Source organism: Lissotriton vulgaris, chromosome 2_1, assembly GCF_964263255.1.
Source record: "Lissotriton vulgaris chromosome 2_1, aLisVul1.2, whole genome shotgun sequence".
NCBI classification, from domain to species: Eukaryota; Metazoa; Chordata; class Amphibia; order Caudata; family Salamandridae; genus Lissotriton; species Lissotriton vulgaris.
This window is the reverse complement of record NC_141687.1, coordinates 578,733,728-578,749,276: the sequence shown is the minus strand read 5'-3', so window position 1 is coordinate 578,749,276 and position 15,549 is coordinate 578,733,728. Positions and strand designations below refer to the sequence as shown.

Sequence of the window (15,549 nt, the reverse complement as noted above, 5' to 3'; positions counted from 1 at the left end):
ATCGCAGCAAACCAGTGAATTGCCTATAAGGCTGGAGTGATTTGGTCCTGCATGTGTAGCTGCATGAGTTAGTTAACTGATGTATTTTGGATTCTTTTATGTTTTGCAGTAGAAACAAAGTGTTATGACCCTGGAGTGCATTTGCTTATTCTAACTGAGACATCACAAAGGCAAGGTAGCCTCTCGCGCCTCTGTGGAAAACTCTAATACTGTAAAATGTGTCTGTTTTCATGGTGTGAAAACCAGATCTTGTGACTTGATTTGCTTCAGAAATTAGTGATAGCCCAGAGTTCATGACCATTCTCAGATTTCTTAGATTCTGAATGTTCTGGTGTTTGTCAAGTAATGTAGCTTATACTCCAAAATCTTCATCCTGCTTATTCCCTTGTCCATACCAGACATGGGTTATTACAAGTCTCCACACACAGTTAAGGAGTAATATAACTGCCTCTTGAAATACTCTGGGAGATATGATTTACAGCTTTAATTTTCCCTCACTCTTGCGGTTTGTTCTACAACTCTATACCTGTCTCTCTCTTGTTGTCTCTCTCTCCGAATCTCTTTCTGTGACTCTGCGACTCTTGCTGTATTTCTCTCTCTCTCTCTCTCTCTCTCTCTCTCTCTTTCTCTCTCTCTCTCTCTTACCTCTCTCTCACCCTCTTTCTGTTACTCTGTTCTTTTGGTCTTTTTTCCTGTCTATCTCACACACCTCCCTTTTTCTTGTCTTTTTATGCCTGTCTGTTTACCCCTGACTCTCTGAATTCTTTTCTCTTTTTCTTCTCTTTCTATTACTTTCCTATGGCTTTCTCGTTTTCTCATTCTCTCTTCCTCTCTATTTCGCCTGCTCTACTTTATACTATTTTCTGCTGATTCCTAAAATTCTTCTTCTATCTCTTCCCCCTTCTTCATCTCTCTTCCATTTGTGCTTGCTTTTTCTGTCTTATATTCAATTAATAACTATGGAATGATCTTTAAATGTCAGGTCCAATCAAGACACAGTGACATCTCAGCTTGGAGGCACCACACCTGCACTTCATCTCACCACTTCCTTATCTGAGGCTGGTATGTATGGAAATTCAGACATACATGGGGGGTAGGAAAGAGGGAGGGACGAGGAGTGGACAGAATAGGAACAAGAAAAAGAGCAACACAGGCTTGAGGGGCTATGTGAGAGAGGGATTTTGAGATTATGCTGTGATAGAAGCAGAAATAATAGAAATGCAAAAAGAGAGGCGAAGGAGATGGCTGGGTATACATGGAGAGAAGTAGAGAGCGACAGAGGGACTGCAACAGTGAGGAAGAAGGGATAGGGAAGACCAGAAGAGCCACTCAAATAACAGTAAGAACAATAACAAAGGAAACGAAAAGAAAGGGGGGGAAAGGAGGGAGTGGATCATCAGCTCATAGAGAAAGAAGAAAGTGGACGGTGAGCAAGGAGGTAGGGATGGCAGATGAGCAACAAAAGAAGAGGGAGAAAGTATGGAGATAAAAAGAGTGGGGGAAGTGGTTTAACAAAACTTGAGGGGGGCCCCTGCAAGGTACATGGAGGGGCCCGCTCCAGATTTAATCAGGAGCTCTCAGGCCAGAGTACTGTGCTGAGGGGGCCCCCTGCAGCTCGTGGGCCCCCTGCACCACAGGGGTTACGGGGGCTTGTGTTACGCCACTGAGTGGGGGATAGGGGAAGGATGAGAAACCGTCAAAAAAGAATGAGAACAGTGGAAAGAGGTATATACTCAGTTGCATGGACTGACTGGTCCTGGCCCCTCTCTCTTTTCTCTTTTTCAGATGCCATTGACTTGTGTTTTAACCCTTCGTGTACTGAAGTTGTGTGTTGTCCTGTGGAGCCCACCAGTGTTTTGCCCTTTTTCACCGCAACCAGTGTTCCTTCCAGCACCCACCAGTTCCGGTCTGGTAAGAACCGCAAAATGGATTATATTATAAGACAGACTTCACTAAAGGACTGGTCACAATTCACAGTGTTGCCTGGACTGGTGGCACTGAGATTCAGACAAGTGTGTTTCCACGTGTTGGATGATCTACAAATTATCTGAGTCACAGTAGGGGCAAAGAATTTTAAGTTCCTTCTTCTCCGGCATTGTATCCCTCTTTATACTAAAAAAAAATTCAGTGCTGTCCTAAATTTAGTATCCTTCTTAGATTTTCAAGCTGTACATTTTTACTGCAGTAGGAGAGGAACTACTCCATGGAAGGGAATAGTCTTAGCAGGGAATTCTGGGAACGATACTCTTATGGGCGAATCATAATAATGCAGTTTTGAAACTTCTATGTGTACTGCATTAAGCAGCACACATAGAAGTTAAAAAAAACTGCATTTAAAGAGTGTTTATGGGCTGGCCTTGCGTACGCCAGGCCAGCGTAGGGGTGTGAATAATTATTCCGGGGACCTGGGCGTTGTTCAGTTCCTGCCTGGCCAGGAAGTGTACTTATGTTTGTGTCTCTGTTGCTGTTTTGATGTCGCACAATCTGCAATTTACATTAATGTAGCATGTACCGGGAGGGCGGCAAATATCGCTAATGAGATGCTGTCCAAAAATATTGAATGGCCAACATCACATGTCATTGTCAAGCTTGTGGATATTCGCAGACACGCATGTCACTGGTGTGCGGTATTATTGAAAGTGTTGGCTATCGGGAAAGGGAACACATGTGAATGTGCTCGGATGGAGGGAGGATCAGCAGTGAGTCTACGTCATACAAAGTGATAATGCTCATTACAGTCAAGCAATGGATGTCAAGCGTGAATCTGAAAGCCTCACATATGACACACTACTATACTGGTAAAGCCTGACAACAGAGCATACTGCAACACAAATCTACACAGTACTCTTTACTGCTTGTCACATGTGATCTAGGATGTGCCCTCTGCCCGTGGCTGATGATATCCCTTCAAGCCACCAATACCCTGGCAGGAAGGTACCCAACACAGACACCCTTGCACTGTGGTGGAAGGGTGCCTGCATTCACACTAGGCTGCTAAATGTAGCGCCAACTCAGGGGGAAACACAGGGCTGCACCATATTCTTGTGAATACGGCACATCCCTGCGTTTTCAGAATGGAGAAGCGTGGCGTTGGCATTGTTTGCTTAACACATCACTTCTCCATTCTGCTGTAAATATACCCCAGAGTGTTCGATAGCATGTGTGGCTATAGATATACATACGCTGCATACTCCTGTGAGTTGTTTTTCACAAAGGTTACAGAAAGAGCATCATCTGACCTTTTTTATTAAATAGTAAAAAATGTGAACATAATGTATTATGTGATGAATTGCCAAACTAAATTTGTCTTTGCAATTATAGAAATGCGTTTCATAGTAGAATTTTCTTGTGGGATAACATGCTGGAAAAATTACCCGTTGAGGACCGAGTGGGCAAAGGCATTTGGGGGCAGAACGTTCATGTTTCACACTTCCTTCAGACATACTCATACAAGGGTTTTCTTTAGATTCTGGTACTGGCAGCCCTGCTTATCACAGTACATTTTTAGCACTGCAGACGCTAGTGATCAAAGTAAAGAAAAAGAAATGATGCACTGCTCATGCATGGACTCAGGAAATCTAAGCCTCCTGTTGGATCTTGCTAGTGCATTAATATGCATGGTGTGAACTCACTCATTTAGAGAACCACGAGTTTCACCTAATCTTGCAAGAAGGGTAACCAGGTGGCGCCACATCACAGTGATAACACTTCAACAGCCCTGCACGTTCCTTTTACAAACTATTATCAGTAGCATTCGTTCAGTTAAAGAGAACCAAGATAAGAAATTCCAGGGTGCACAGGTGTGTAAAATGAAAGTCATTGTCTATAAATATACTCAGACATCTGAGACTGCATCCTGGCCTTGTTCCCTCAGGGTCCAGGCAATAACACCCTCTACCACCAGGGGAAACATTCCCTAAGAATGTGTGAGTTTGCGGACGACCAACGTCTTCTACCTGTTGTTGGAAATACCCAGTTTCATATGTGGGCACGGCACTCCAATGGGATTAGGACCCATGATACTCCAGTATTAGTATAGATCGAAAAGAGTTTTTGGAGGGTCTTCCCTTTCAATAACGAGTCCTCAATATATCAAGTTTACTTTTTGGTTTCACTTTTTATTAAAGATCAACGTGATACATAAGGTTCAAAAGGACAAACAAACTTATGTTTCACCCCTTATGGCTGATATGCCTGGGGCTTTCTCAAAGCTTAGAATCAAAGGCTAATAAATCGATTTGCACCATCAATTGTTAATAATTTCTGTTCAATAAACCTTTTTATTTCTCGGGATAAATCCCTCTCTGGCATTTGTGAGTTGTCACTGTGAGGATTTGGTTGTTTATATGATATATCTGTGGGACCTTATCATGTAGTACACTCGCAAAAACTGTCTTGGGTCTAGTGAGGCTTATTTGTAAACCTTAAGCTCAAGCCTGGGTAGCTGTGGCTTAGAGCAGCAAGGCTGAGCAAAAGAACAATGTGCAAAGTATATAACAGCACCAAACAACGGAATAAGAAAGGCACACAACAGGAAAGAGACACAACAACAATGTATACACATAGAGCACATTTTTATTACATTTTAGAGACCTTGAAGATCAAAATCTACTGGAGTGTTCTGCGGATACAGATTTTAGAACTTTTAAATGAAACCGCAAACAAGCATTGGTCAACAAAAAGTTTGCAAACTTTAGAAAATATTGAAAGAGTTTGTTCGGCAACTCCAGCCCGGTTTGGATGACCAAATCCAACAGGATTGAGATCTTGGGGCCAGAGAGGATACTTTGAACTGTTATATGGCCACCAGAGTGTTTTTAGGGCAAGTTCCAAGCTCTACAGGATGACAGCCATAGACTATAATGGAGTGATCCTGATGATGGAGATGCAGGCTAAAGATGTTCAAAGGATGCTCCAGTTGAGGTGCGGTCAATGGGGGTGTCTTTGTGGCTTGGGTTATGAAGGGTGACTCTGGCTACATCGATCAAAGTCACTCGAAGTCCTCTGTGCTGGACTACTGCTCTCATTGCATCGCGGTTGGGTTGAAATCCTTAGGTAGGGGCTAATGTCCCTCAAGTACGATGAATTCAGACTCTAATAGCACTCCCAGGTTTGGCAGACACGGGTGCAGACTTTGGCTATCTCAGATTTGTCCTTTTATATGTCTGGCTGAAGTGAAATAAAGCCGGGATTCAACTGTTCCCCATGTCAGGAGCTATCGGTGCAGTCCAAACTAAACTAGTCCAAAGTGCAGCAGGTGCTGTCCTTCCGTCTGTGCAGCCTCTCTCGTGCAGTCTCAAGGGCAGCAGGGCAGTCCTTCTTCAGCCCTTTCTTTATGTCAAGAGTGATCTGGTGGGCAGGGTGCCAGGTGTGCCAAATTTATCCCAGGAAAGTGCCCTGAGGGGACCGTGCAGTCACTAGCCAATGGGCTACTGGGTCCACTCTCACCTAGTGATGTGTTTCATGCAAAGTGTGGCATCTATCTATTCCAGAGTGCTCTATTCTAGCCACACTCAAAATGTCAGGACCCTTCCTCCGCTGCCAGGAGCTTTGTAGCCCACCCAAGAGGTGTAGCTACCTCTGGGCTGCACGCCAATAGGAAAACCAGTTTGGGGACGGGTTTTCCATCCTTGTCCCTGTCTCCAACTTGTCTGCAACAACAAAAGGCATCCTGCCCGTAAGTGTTTTTTACAGGCGGCCCTTCACAGGCAGCTTCCCCTCTGAAGCTTGTCTTTTGAGCTAACCCCCCTAGTGGCCTTCCTGGGCGAAGAGGCAACACTTCATTCTGTGGCACCTGCCTTTGTTCCTTAGCCTGGGAATTATTCAGATGTCTCCCAAGGTGGGCAGAAATTTGTCTGTGTGTCAAGGTCTTTGTGAGCAACTTTCAAAAAAGAGAGTTTCCCAGAAAACCAGAAAGGACTGGGTATCAAACAGTATCAAAAAGAATTCCTTTCTGTGTTGCTCACTTTCTATTTGTGACCAGAAGGCCTACACACTAATATCGCTTTTTTAGTGTTTAATAGTGACACGGATAATTATGTCTGCACAAAACTAGGGTTACTTTTGTCTCTCAAATTTTTATACTTATTAAGTTTAAAAACATTTGAATTCATTTACTACATAACATTTTATACAAACATATGCTCAAATAATAGTTCTCTAATACATATAGTAATTCCTGTAATGGTTCCAACTCAAATTAAAATAATCAATACAGAATAATATTCTCACATTAAAAAATAGCATCATGACATTAAATATAAAATGATGGAAGAAAGTCCTTTGTCGACGCGTTTCGGTGCTTTGTGTTGTTTTAACACCTTCCTCAGGACAAAACATTTACTTAAAAACAATGGTTCTTCTTTCTAAAAACAAATACATACAATTGGTATCATGTATTTGAGTGAGAGCAAAGTGCATTTTATCCACTAATGTGCATGGTTACCCCTGTGTCACTATGTTATAAAAGGGAGACAATCTTACTTAAAATGTATTCTCATCGATCTTATATCTTTAAGATTCCGCACCCTTGAGGATTGATCAATAGTGGATCCTCTTCGTGGTTGGTAGTAATATGTGCAAACCTCAGTTTCTCTAAATAAAGAGGATACACTAATTAATTGTATAGCCCAAGTTAAAGTTCCAGACCCCAAAAGTAAGCTATCTTTCTTCACACTTACTTAAAACGGGGAGAATAATATCTCCTGTGTCTAATTCAATTCTTGCGACTTTAAATCTGCGTCAGACCACTTGTAGTTGTTTGCTTGGCTATAACCTAAAAGAGAACATTATATTCATTTGTCTCTATATCCTATAATCTTGATACGTCCCTGTTGTTGGCTAAAACGGGTTCCAAACATACCTTTAAAATCATGTAATCAGGTCCCTGTATGATACTCGAAGACTGGTTTTCTTCTCGTCTTTAGGGTTTCTTGACTTTATACCCTTATATGAGTATGTAGGGATATTCCTTCTTGCAAGGTTGCCTAAATGTAGGAAATGGAATCAGTCTATATTTTAGATCCAAACGCTTATTTTCCAATAGTGCTAATCATTATTTTAAAATTATGATTCGAATTTATTCAAGTTTATATATTGTTTCCTTATCGATATGGGTAGTGCTACTTCCTCCAGTATATATCCCTTCTGCTGATGCAATGTAAGATTAGTGCTACAGTGCCCATTATTATACTAAGCTGTCACTATGTTTGGATCGGTATTGTGTAACCCGGCATGCAGTCGGTGTGTGCTTAGAGTGTTACACGCCCACATTTGTCACTGTGTCTGCATCCGTATCGTTGAACCACGCTTACTATAGGCGTACGCTTTAGGAGTATCCGCCCATATCTATATGTAGCAAGACATCTTCTTCATAGCTTTAAGGTGTCTAAAGGGATTTTTGAACGCATGTCATTGTTAAGACCGGATAATCAGCTTGTGGCGTTCAGCGAAACAACACTCCACATTTAGCAAGCGCATGTCTTTGATGATACCGCATGGTGAACTTAAAGCATTAAGCAGAGCAATACTCCGAGTCAATCGCGTCCTACTACATACCCCTCAGTTTACGTATGCCCGAGGCTCCCGGACCCCTCCAAGTAGCCCATGCTGTTCACCTCATAGCTGTAAACACGGAGCGATCAACACGTCCTCTCTCACGTAGATGGAATGAGAGAGGACGCCCGGTCGGGGTTTTTATAGCAATATCCCTTTGTCATAATTAGATAATTAGCTACAATCATTCAATTATTATCGCCGGTCCTATCCGCCATTTTGGTAGTTTATATTATCGGTGCATAGGGGTGCCGCGATTGTGTCAGAGAGTACGATTAATGTACTCTAATTCGACTGTGTTACAATTTGGTAATTTAATAGTGATTAGTCAACTACGCGATCGTGAAGCTGACCGCGAATAGTTTTCCGCCGCGATTGCATTCGCATGCTCGTCAATTGGGCTCCTCCTCACCTGGTGTTTGACGCCATTTTTGTAGTTTGTTTACATCTAATGAACTACAAAATCGTCGAACGAGCTAGAGTTGTCATGTGTAATGCGTTCCAATGAGCATGAAACACCCCACACATAACAATTTTCTATTTCCACAATCTAATCGATTTAAGTTTCGTTTATTTTTATACTAGCAGCCCGCCCCAGCGTTGCCTGGGGCAGAAAGGGGCTGGGGGCAGCATTTTAATCCTTTGTGCACCCCCCCCCCGCGACATTGCCCAGTCCGCTGCGTCACTGGAGAATGCGCAGTGTCCACTCTGCCCCTATTTCCCTGTCAGGCCCTCACTGGACAAAAATTTTTACAACAAGGGGTGGTGAGGGACAGAGTCTCTGAATTAAGCAGAAAGCTCTCACCCAGTCAAGAGATCAGGGCTAGATCCAACACCGTTTTTTAGCTCACTGCACCATCCCAGTTTCAGAACCTGGCTGTATGCAAATTAGTCTGTTCCTGTCCCAGTGCATGATGGGAACAGGGCAAACCAAACTACAAAAGCCAATTCTTACACTGGGAAGGAAACAAGCTCCCGGGGACCGGTTTCTGGCATTACAGCCGTCTTCGGCCCGGTTTGCTTGAATCCTGATGGTGCAATGAGCAAGGGTCTCACATCTGAGAATACCCTTCCACGCTTAGGGTGGACAAAAATTTTTACAACAAGGGGTGGTGAGGGACAGAGTCTCTGAATTAAGCAGAAAGCTTTCACCCAGTCAAGAGATCAGGGCTAGATCCAACACCGTTTTTTAGCTCACTGCACCATCCCAGTTTCAGAACCTGGCTGTATGCAAATTAGTCTGTTCCTGTCCCAGTGCATGATGGGAACAGGGCAAACCAAACTACAAAAGCCAATTCTTACACTGGGAAGGAAACAAGCTCCCGGGGACCGGTTTCTGGCATTACAGCCGTCTTCGGCCCGGTTTGCTTGAATCCTGATGGTGCAATGAGCAAGGGTCTCACATCTGAGAATACCCTTCCACGCTTAGGGTGGACAAAAATTTTTACAACAAGGGGTGGTGAGGGACAGAGTCTCTGAATTAAGCAGAAAGCTCTCACCCAGTCAAGAGATCAGGGCTAGATCCAACACCGTTTTTTAGCTCACTGCACCATCCCAGTTTCAGAACCTGGCTGTATGCAGATTAGTCTGTTCCTGTCCCAGTGCATGATGGGAACAGGGCAAACCAAACTACAAAAGCCAATTCTTACACTGGGAAGGAAACAAGCTCCCGGGGACCGGTTTCTGGCATTACAGCCGTCTTCGGCCCGGTTTGCTTGAATCCTGATGGTGCAATGAGCAAGGGTCTCACATCTGAGAATACCCTTCCACGCTTAGGGTGGACAAAAATTTTTACAACAAGGGGTGGTGAGGGACAGAGTCTCTGAATTAAGCAGAAAGCTCTCACCCAGTCAAGAGATCAGGGCTAGATCCAACACCGTTTTTTAGCTCACTGCACCATCCCAGTTTCAGAACCTGGCTGTATGCAAATTAGTCTGTTCCTGTCCCAGTGCATGATGGGAACAGGGCAAACCAAACTACAAAAGCCAATTCTTACACTGGGAAGGAAACAAGCTCCCGGGGACCGGTTTCTGGCATTACAGCCGTCTTCGGCCCGGTTTGCTTGAATCCTGATGGTGCAATGAGCAAGGGTCTCACATCTGAGAATACCCTTCCACGCTTAGGGTGGACAAAATTTTTTACAACAAGGGGTGGTGAGGGACAGAGTCTCTGAATTAAGCAGAAAGCTCTCACCCAGTCAAGAGATCAGGGCTAGATCCAACACCGTTTTTTAGCTCACTGCACCATCCCAGTTTCAGAACCTGGCTGTATGCAAATTAGTCTGTTCCTGTCCCAGTGCATGATGGGAACAGGGCAAACCAAACTACAAAAGCCAATTCTTACACTGGGAAGGAAACAAGCTCCCGGGGACCGGTTTCTGGCATTACAGCCGTCTTCGGCCCGGTTTGCTTGAATCCTGATGGTGCAATGAGCAAGGGTCTCACATCTGAGAATACCCTTCCACGCTTAGGGTGGACAAAAATTTTTACAACAAGGGGTGGTGAGGGACAGAGTCTCTGAATTAAGCAGAAAGCTCTCACCCAGTCAAGAGATCAGGGCTAGATCCAACACCGTTTTTTAGCTCACTGCACCATCCCAGTTTCAGAACCTGGCTGTATGCAAATTAGTCTGTTCCTGTCCCAGTGCATGATGGGAACAGGGCAAACCAAACTACAAAAGCCAATTCTTACACTGGGAAGGAAACAAGCTCCCGGGGACCGGTTTCTGGCATTACAGCCGTCTTCGGCCCGGTTTGCTTGAATCCTGATGGTGCAATGAGCAAGGGTCTCACATCTGAGAATACCCTTCCACGCTTAGGGTGGACAAAAATTTTTACAACAAGGGGTGGTGAGGGACAGAGTCTCTGAATTAAGCAGAAAGCTCTCACCCAGTCAAGAGATCAGGGCTAGATCCAACACCGTTTTTTAGCTCACTGCACCATCCCAGTTTCAGAACCTGGCTGTATGCAAATTAGTCTGTTCCTGTCCCAGTGCGTGATGGGAACAGGGCAAACCAAACTACAAAAGCCAATTCTTACACTGGGAAGGAAACCAGCTCCCGGGGACCGGTTTCTGGCATTACAGCCGTCTTCGGCCCGGTTTGCTTGAATCCTGATGGTGCAATGAGCAAGGGTCTCACATCTGAGAATACCCTTCCACGCTTAGGGTGGACAAAAATTTTTACAACAAGGGGTGGTGAGGGACAGAGTCTCTGAATTAAGCAGAAAGCTCTCACCCAGTCAAGAGATCAGGGCTAGATCCAACACCGTTTTTTAGCTCACTGCACCATCCCAGTTTCAGAACCTGGCTGTATGCAAATTAGTCTGTTCCTGTCCCAGTGCATGATGGGAACAGGGCAAACCAAACTACAAAAGCCAATTCTTACACTGGGAAGGAAACAAGCTCCCGGGGACCGGTTTCTGGCATTACAGCCGTCTTCGGCCCGGTTTGCTTGAATCCTGATGGTGCAATGAGCAAGGGTCTCACATCTGAGAATACCCTTCCACGCTTAGGGTGGACAAAAATTTTTACAACAAGGGGTGGTGAGGGACAGAGTCTCTGAATTAAGCAGAAAGCTCTCACCCAGTCAAGAGATCAGGGCTAGATCCAACACCGTTTTTTAGCTCACTGCACCATCCCAGTTTCAGAACCTGGCTGTATGCAAATTAGTCTGTTCCTGTCCCAGTGCATGATGGGAACAGGGCAAACCAAACTACAAAAGCCAATTCTTACACTGGGAAGGAAACAAGCTCCCGGGGACCGGTTTCTGGCATTACAGCCGTCTTCGGCCCGGTTTGCTTGAATCCTGATGGTGCAATGAGCAAGGGTCTCACATCTGAGAATACCCTTCCACGCTTAGGGTGGACAAAAATTTTTACAACAAGGGGTGGTGAGGGACAGGGTCTCTGAATTAAGCAGAAAGCTCTCACCCAGTCAAGAGATCAGGGCTAGATCCAACACCGTTTTTTAGCTCACTGCACCATCCCAGTTTCAGAACCTGGCTGTATGCAAATTAGTCTGTTCCTGTCCCAGTGCATGATGGGAACAGGGCAAACCAAACTACAAAAGCCAATTCTTACACTGGGAAGGAAACAAGCTCCCGGGGACCGGTTTCTGGCATTACAGCCGTCTTCGGCCCGGTTTGCTTGAATCCTGATGGTGCAATGAGCAAGGGTCTCACATCTGAGAATACCCTTCCACGCTTAGGGTGGACAAAAATTTTTACAACAAGGGGTGGTGAGGGACAGAGTCTCTGAATTAAGCAGAAAGCTCTCACCCAGTCAAGAGATCAGGGCTAGATCCAACACCGTTTTTTAGCTCACTGCACCATCCCAGTTTCAGAACCTGGCTGTATGCAAATTAGTCTGTTCCTGTCCCAGTGCATGATGGGAACAGGGCAAACCAAACTACAAAAGCCAATTCTTACACTGGGAAGGAAACAAGCTCCCGGGGACCGGTTTCTGGCATTACAGCCGTCTTCGGCCCGGTTTGCTTGAATCCTGATGGTGCAATGAGCAAGGGTCTCACATCTGAGAATACCATTCCACGCTTAGGGTGGACAAAAATTTTTACAACAAGGGGTGGTGAGGGACAGAGTCTCTGAATTAAGCAGAAAGCTCTCACCCAGTCAAGAGATCAGGGCTAGATCCAACACCGTTTTTTAGCTCACTGCACCATCCCAGTTTCAGAACCTGGCTGTATGCAAATTAGTCTGTTCCTGTCCCAGTGCATGATGGGAACAGGGCAAACCAAACTACAAAAGCCAATTCTTACACTGGGAAGGAAACAAGCTCCCGGGGACCGGTTTCTGGCATTACAGCCGTCTTCGGCCCGGTTTGCTTGAATCCTGATGGTGCAATGAGCAAGGGTCTCACATCTGAGAATACCCTTCCACGCTTAGGGTGGACAAAAATTTTTACAACAAGGGGTGGTGAGGGACAGAGTCTCTGAATTAAGCAGAAAGCTCTCACCCAGTCAAGAGATCAGGGCTAGATCCAACACCGTTTTTTAGCTCACTGCACCATCCCAGTTTCAGAACCTGGCTGTATGCAAATTAGTCTGTTCCTGTCCCAGTGCATGATGGGAACAGGGCAAACCAAACTACAAAAGCCAATTCTTACACTGGGAAGGAAACAAGCTCCCGGGGACCGGTTTCTGGCATTACAGCCGTCTTCGGCCCGGTTTGCTTGAATCCTGATGGTGCAATGAGCAAGGGTCTCACATCTGAGAATACCCTTCCACGCTTAGGGTGGACAAAAATTTTTACAACAAGGGGTGGTGAGGGACAGAGTCTCTGAATTAAGCAGAAAGCTCTCACCCAGTCAAGAGATCAGGGCTAGATCCAACACCGTTTTTTAGCTCACTGCACCATCCCAGTTTCAGAACCTGGCTGTATGCAAATTAGTCTGTTCCTGTCCCAGTGCATGATGGGAACAGGGCAAACCAAACTACAAAAGCCAATTCTTACACTGGGAAGGAAACAAGCTCCCGGGGACCGGTTTCTGGCATTACAGCCGTCTTCGGCCCGGTTTGCTTGAATCCTGATGGTGCAATGAGCAAGGGTCTCACATCTGAGAATACCCTTCCACGCTTAGGGTGGACAAAAATTTTTACAACAAGGGGTGGTGAGGGACAGAGTCTCTGAATTAAGCAGAAAGCTCTCACCCAGTCAAGAGATCAGGGCTAGATCCAACACCGTTTTTTAGCTCACTGCACCATCCCAGTTTCAGAACCTGGCTGTATGCAAATTAGTCTGTTCCTGTCCCAGTGCATGATGGGAACAGGGCAAACCAAACTACAAAAGCCAATTCTTACACTGGGAAGGAAACAAGCTCCCGGGGACCGGTTTCTGGCATTACAGCCATCTTCGGCCCGGTTTGCTTGAATCCTGATGGTGCAATGAGCAAGGGTCTCACATCTGAGAATACCCTTCCACGCTTAGGGTGGACAAAAATTTTTACAACAAGGGGTGGTGAGGGACAGAGTCTCTGAATTAAGCAGAAAGCTCTCACCCAGTCAAGAGATCAGGGCTAGATCCAACACCGTTTTTTAGCTCACTGCACCATCCCAGTTTCAGAACCTGGCTGTATGCAAATTAGTCTGTTCCTGTCCCAGTGCATGATGGGAACAGGGCAAACCAAACTACAAAAGCCAATTCTTACACTGGGAAGGAAACAAGCTCCCGGGGACCGGTTTCTGGCATTACAGCCGTCTTCGGCCCGGTTTGCTTGAATCCTGATGGTGCAATGAGCAAGGGTCAAAGGCAGCTTTTAGTCATCAGTGAGGTCAACTGCGCGACCCTCCTGCACTCTTAGTTGGTAATGGCGCCTCGAACGGTGAGAGGCCCGTCAGTGGCGCTACAGCCTCAGGCGGCACCTGCGCGTCGAAGGTGAAAGCCGTGCCCTGTGAGGTACTTGGCACTAAACATAGAGGCGAAACCTTCAGACGCCGTTCCGAAGCTGCACGCCCCAGCTTCATTCTGTTGTGCTGGGCGAGCCCAGCGTTCGGCATATTTACACACGCCAGCCTTGATGGAGAAATTCCTCTCACGCCCTCCCACCAGCGCGTGTAATCCTACGCACTTCAGCACGCCGGCGGAGGCCCTTGTCCCAAAGCTTTAGGTAATCCCTCCAGATGCACTGCGCAGTAGAGTGTGAGTGTGCCTCGCGCCTTGAGCCTCCCGCCCCGGCTTTGTAAATCCCCCCCCCCCCAGGTCCCGACTTACCTCATCCGCTGCTCCTCCCCGCGCTGCCAATGCTCCTCCGCTTCTCACCACTCCGCAGATCCTCCCGGCGCTCATGTTCTCCCCTCTTCCTGTTGCTGGTGAACTCCGCTCCTCCCCTCTCGCAGACGCTCCTCCCGGCGCTCATGCTACTCCCCTCACGCATACGTCCCGTCCGGCGCTACTTGCAAGGGACTACTTTATTTTTATTTGTAAATATTTTAAACAACGTTGTATTTTTATTTTTATGTAGCCTATGTCCTTCTGCTTGCCCTGAGGTTTTCTAAGATGTATTGGGTGTTTGGATTGGTGGTGTAGTTTTCGAGTTTACCTGGCTCAAAGGTGCAAGTTCTCTCTTTATAATAGTAGTATAGATGTCGTGTGTTGGTAGTGTTTTATAACAAGCCACCAACTCAATTTATGACATGTTAAATCTGATTAAACAAACAGCGTTGTGGTAGTTTGGTCGCCCTATCTGCATGTTGTGCTAATATTTTTGGAATCGATACTTGTGTGAATTTCTATGGAGTCTATGAGGTCTTTGTGAGGCCACTGGATTAGCTGGACAGTGTGGCAACTTTCTAAAAGTTTCTTAACTATAAAAGTGACATAAATATCTGCTTTGGCATGTAATGCTATGATTAATTTGATACCTTACAGTACCCAGTTAGGTAGTCTCATTCAGATGTTAACCCAGCTGGGATGCCAGCGGATAAACCTGTGTTAGCCAATGGGGCTGCTAACTTTTCCCCAGCAAAACGCCAATTTACAAGTGTTGCTGCTAAGACATATCACAAACATATGTCTTACTTAACAATATACAGCTCCCTGCCATAGGACTTCATAGGCCTTCCTTAGGGGAGTCTTACAAATTATGTTAAGGGAGTGGAGGTTTTGCCATTGATTTTAACGGCTAAGTCAAACTAGTAGTGCACACACTGCGTTTCTAGTCTGCAGTACCACTGTGTCTATTGTCACACTCAGGGTGGCACAAACAGTGCTGCAGCCATGTGTGGACACTCTACCTTACATGCCTTCTGTACCATATACTTGGGGTTTTTAAGTAAGTCAGTATGTGCCAATTGGGTAGACCCTATTCAACATACGTTTGTTAAGGGTTCAGAACACTGGCACTGAGGTCCGGTTAGCAGGCCTCAGTGCACTCCTAGAGTTGGAAAAACAGTAGCATCAGTCCAAAAATGTGTGAGTGCACATGCTAAAAGAGGCCTTTCCTTACCTAGTCCCCTCTAAACAAAAGGTGATGAACAACTAACC

General features: G+C 45.6%; 1 protein-coding gene across 4 annotated transcripts in view; it reads left to right on the top strand.

Moving 5' to 3' along the window:
* Positions 1–15,549, top strand: part of MYRF (myelin regulatory factor) — a 464,514-nt gene that overhangs the window by 387,539 nt on the left and 61,426 nt on the right. For all 4 annotated transcript variants that reach the window (XM_086955588.1, XM_086955587.1, XM_086955590.1 and 1 more), the window contains 2 exons: positions 983–1,062; positions 1,786–1,911. In XM_086955588.1, the coding sequence (XP_086811714.1) occupies positions 983–1,062; positions 1,786–1,911 (206 nt within the window). The remainder of the gene's footprint in view (positions 1–982; positions 1,063–1,785; positions 1,912–15,549) is intronic.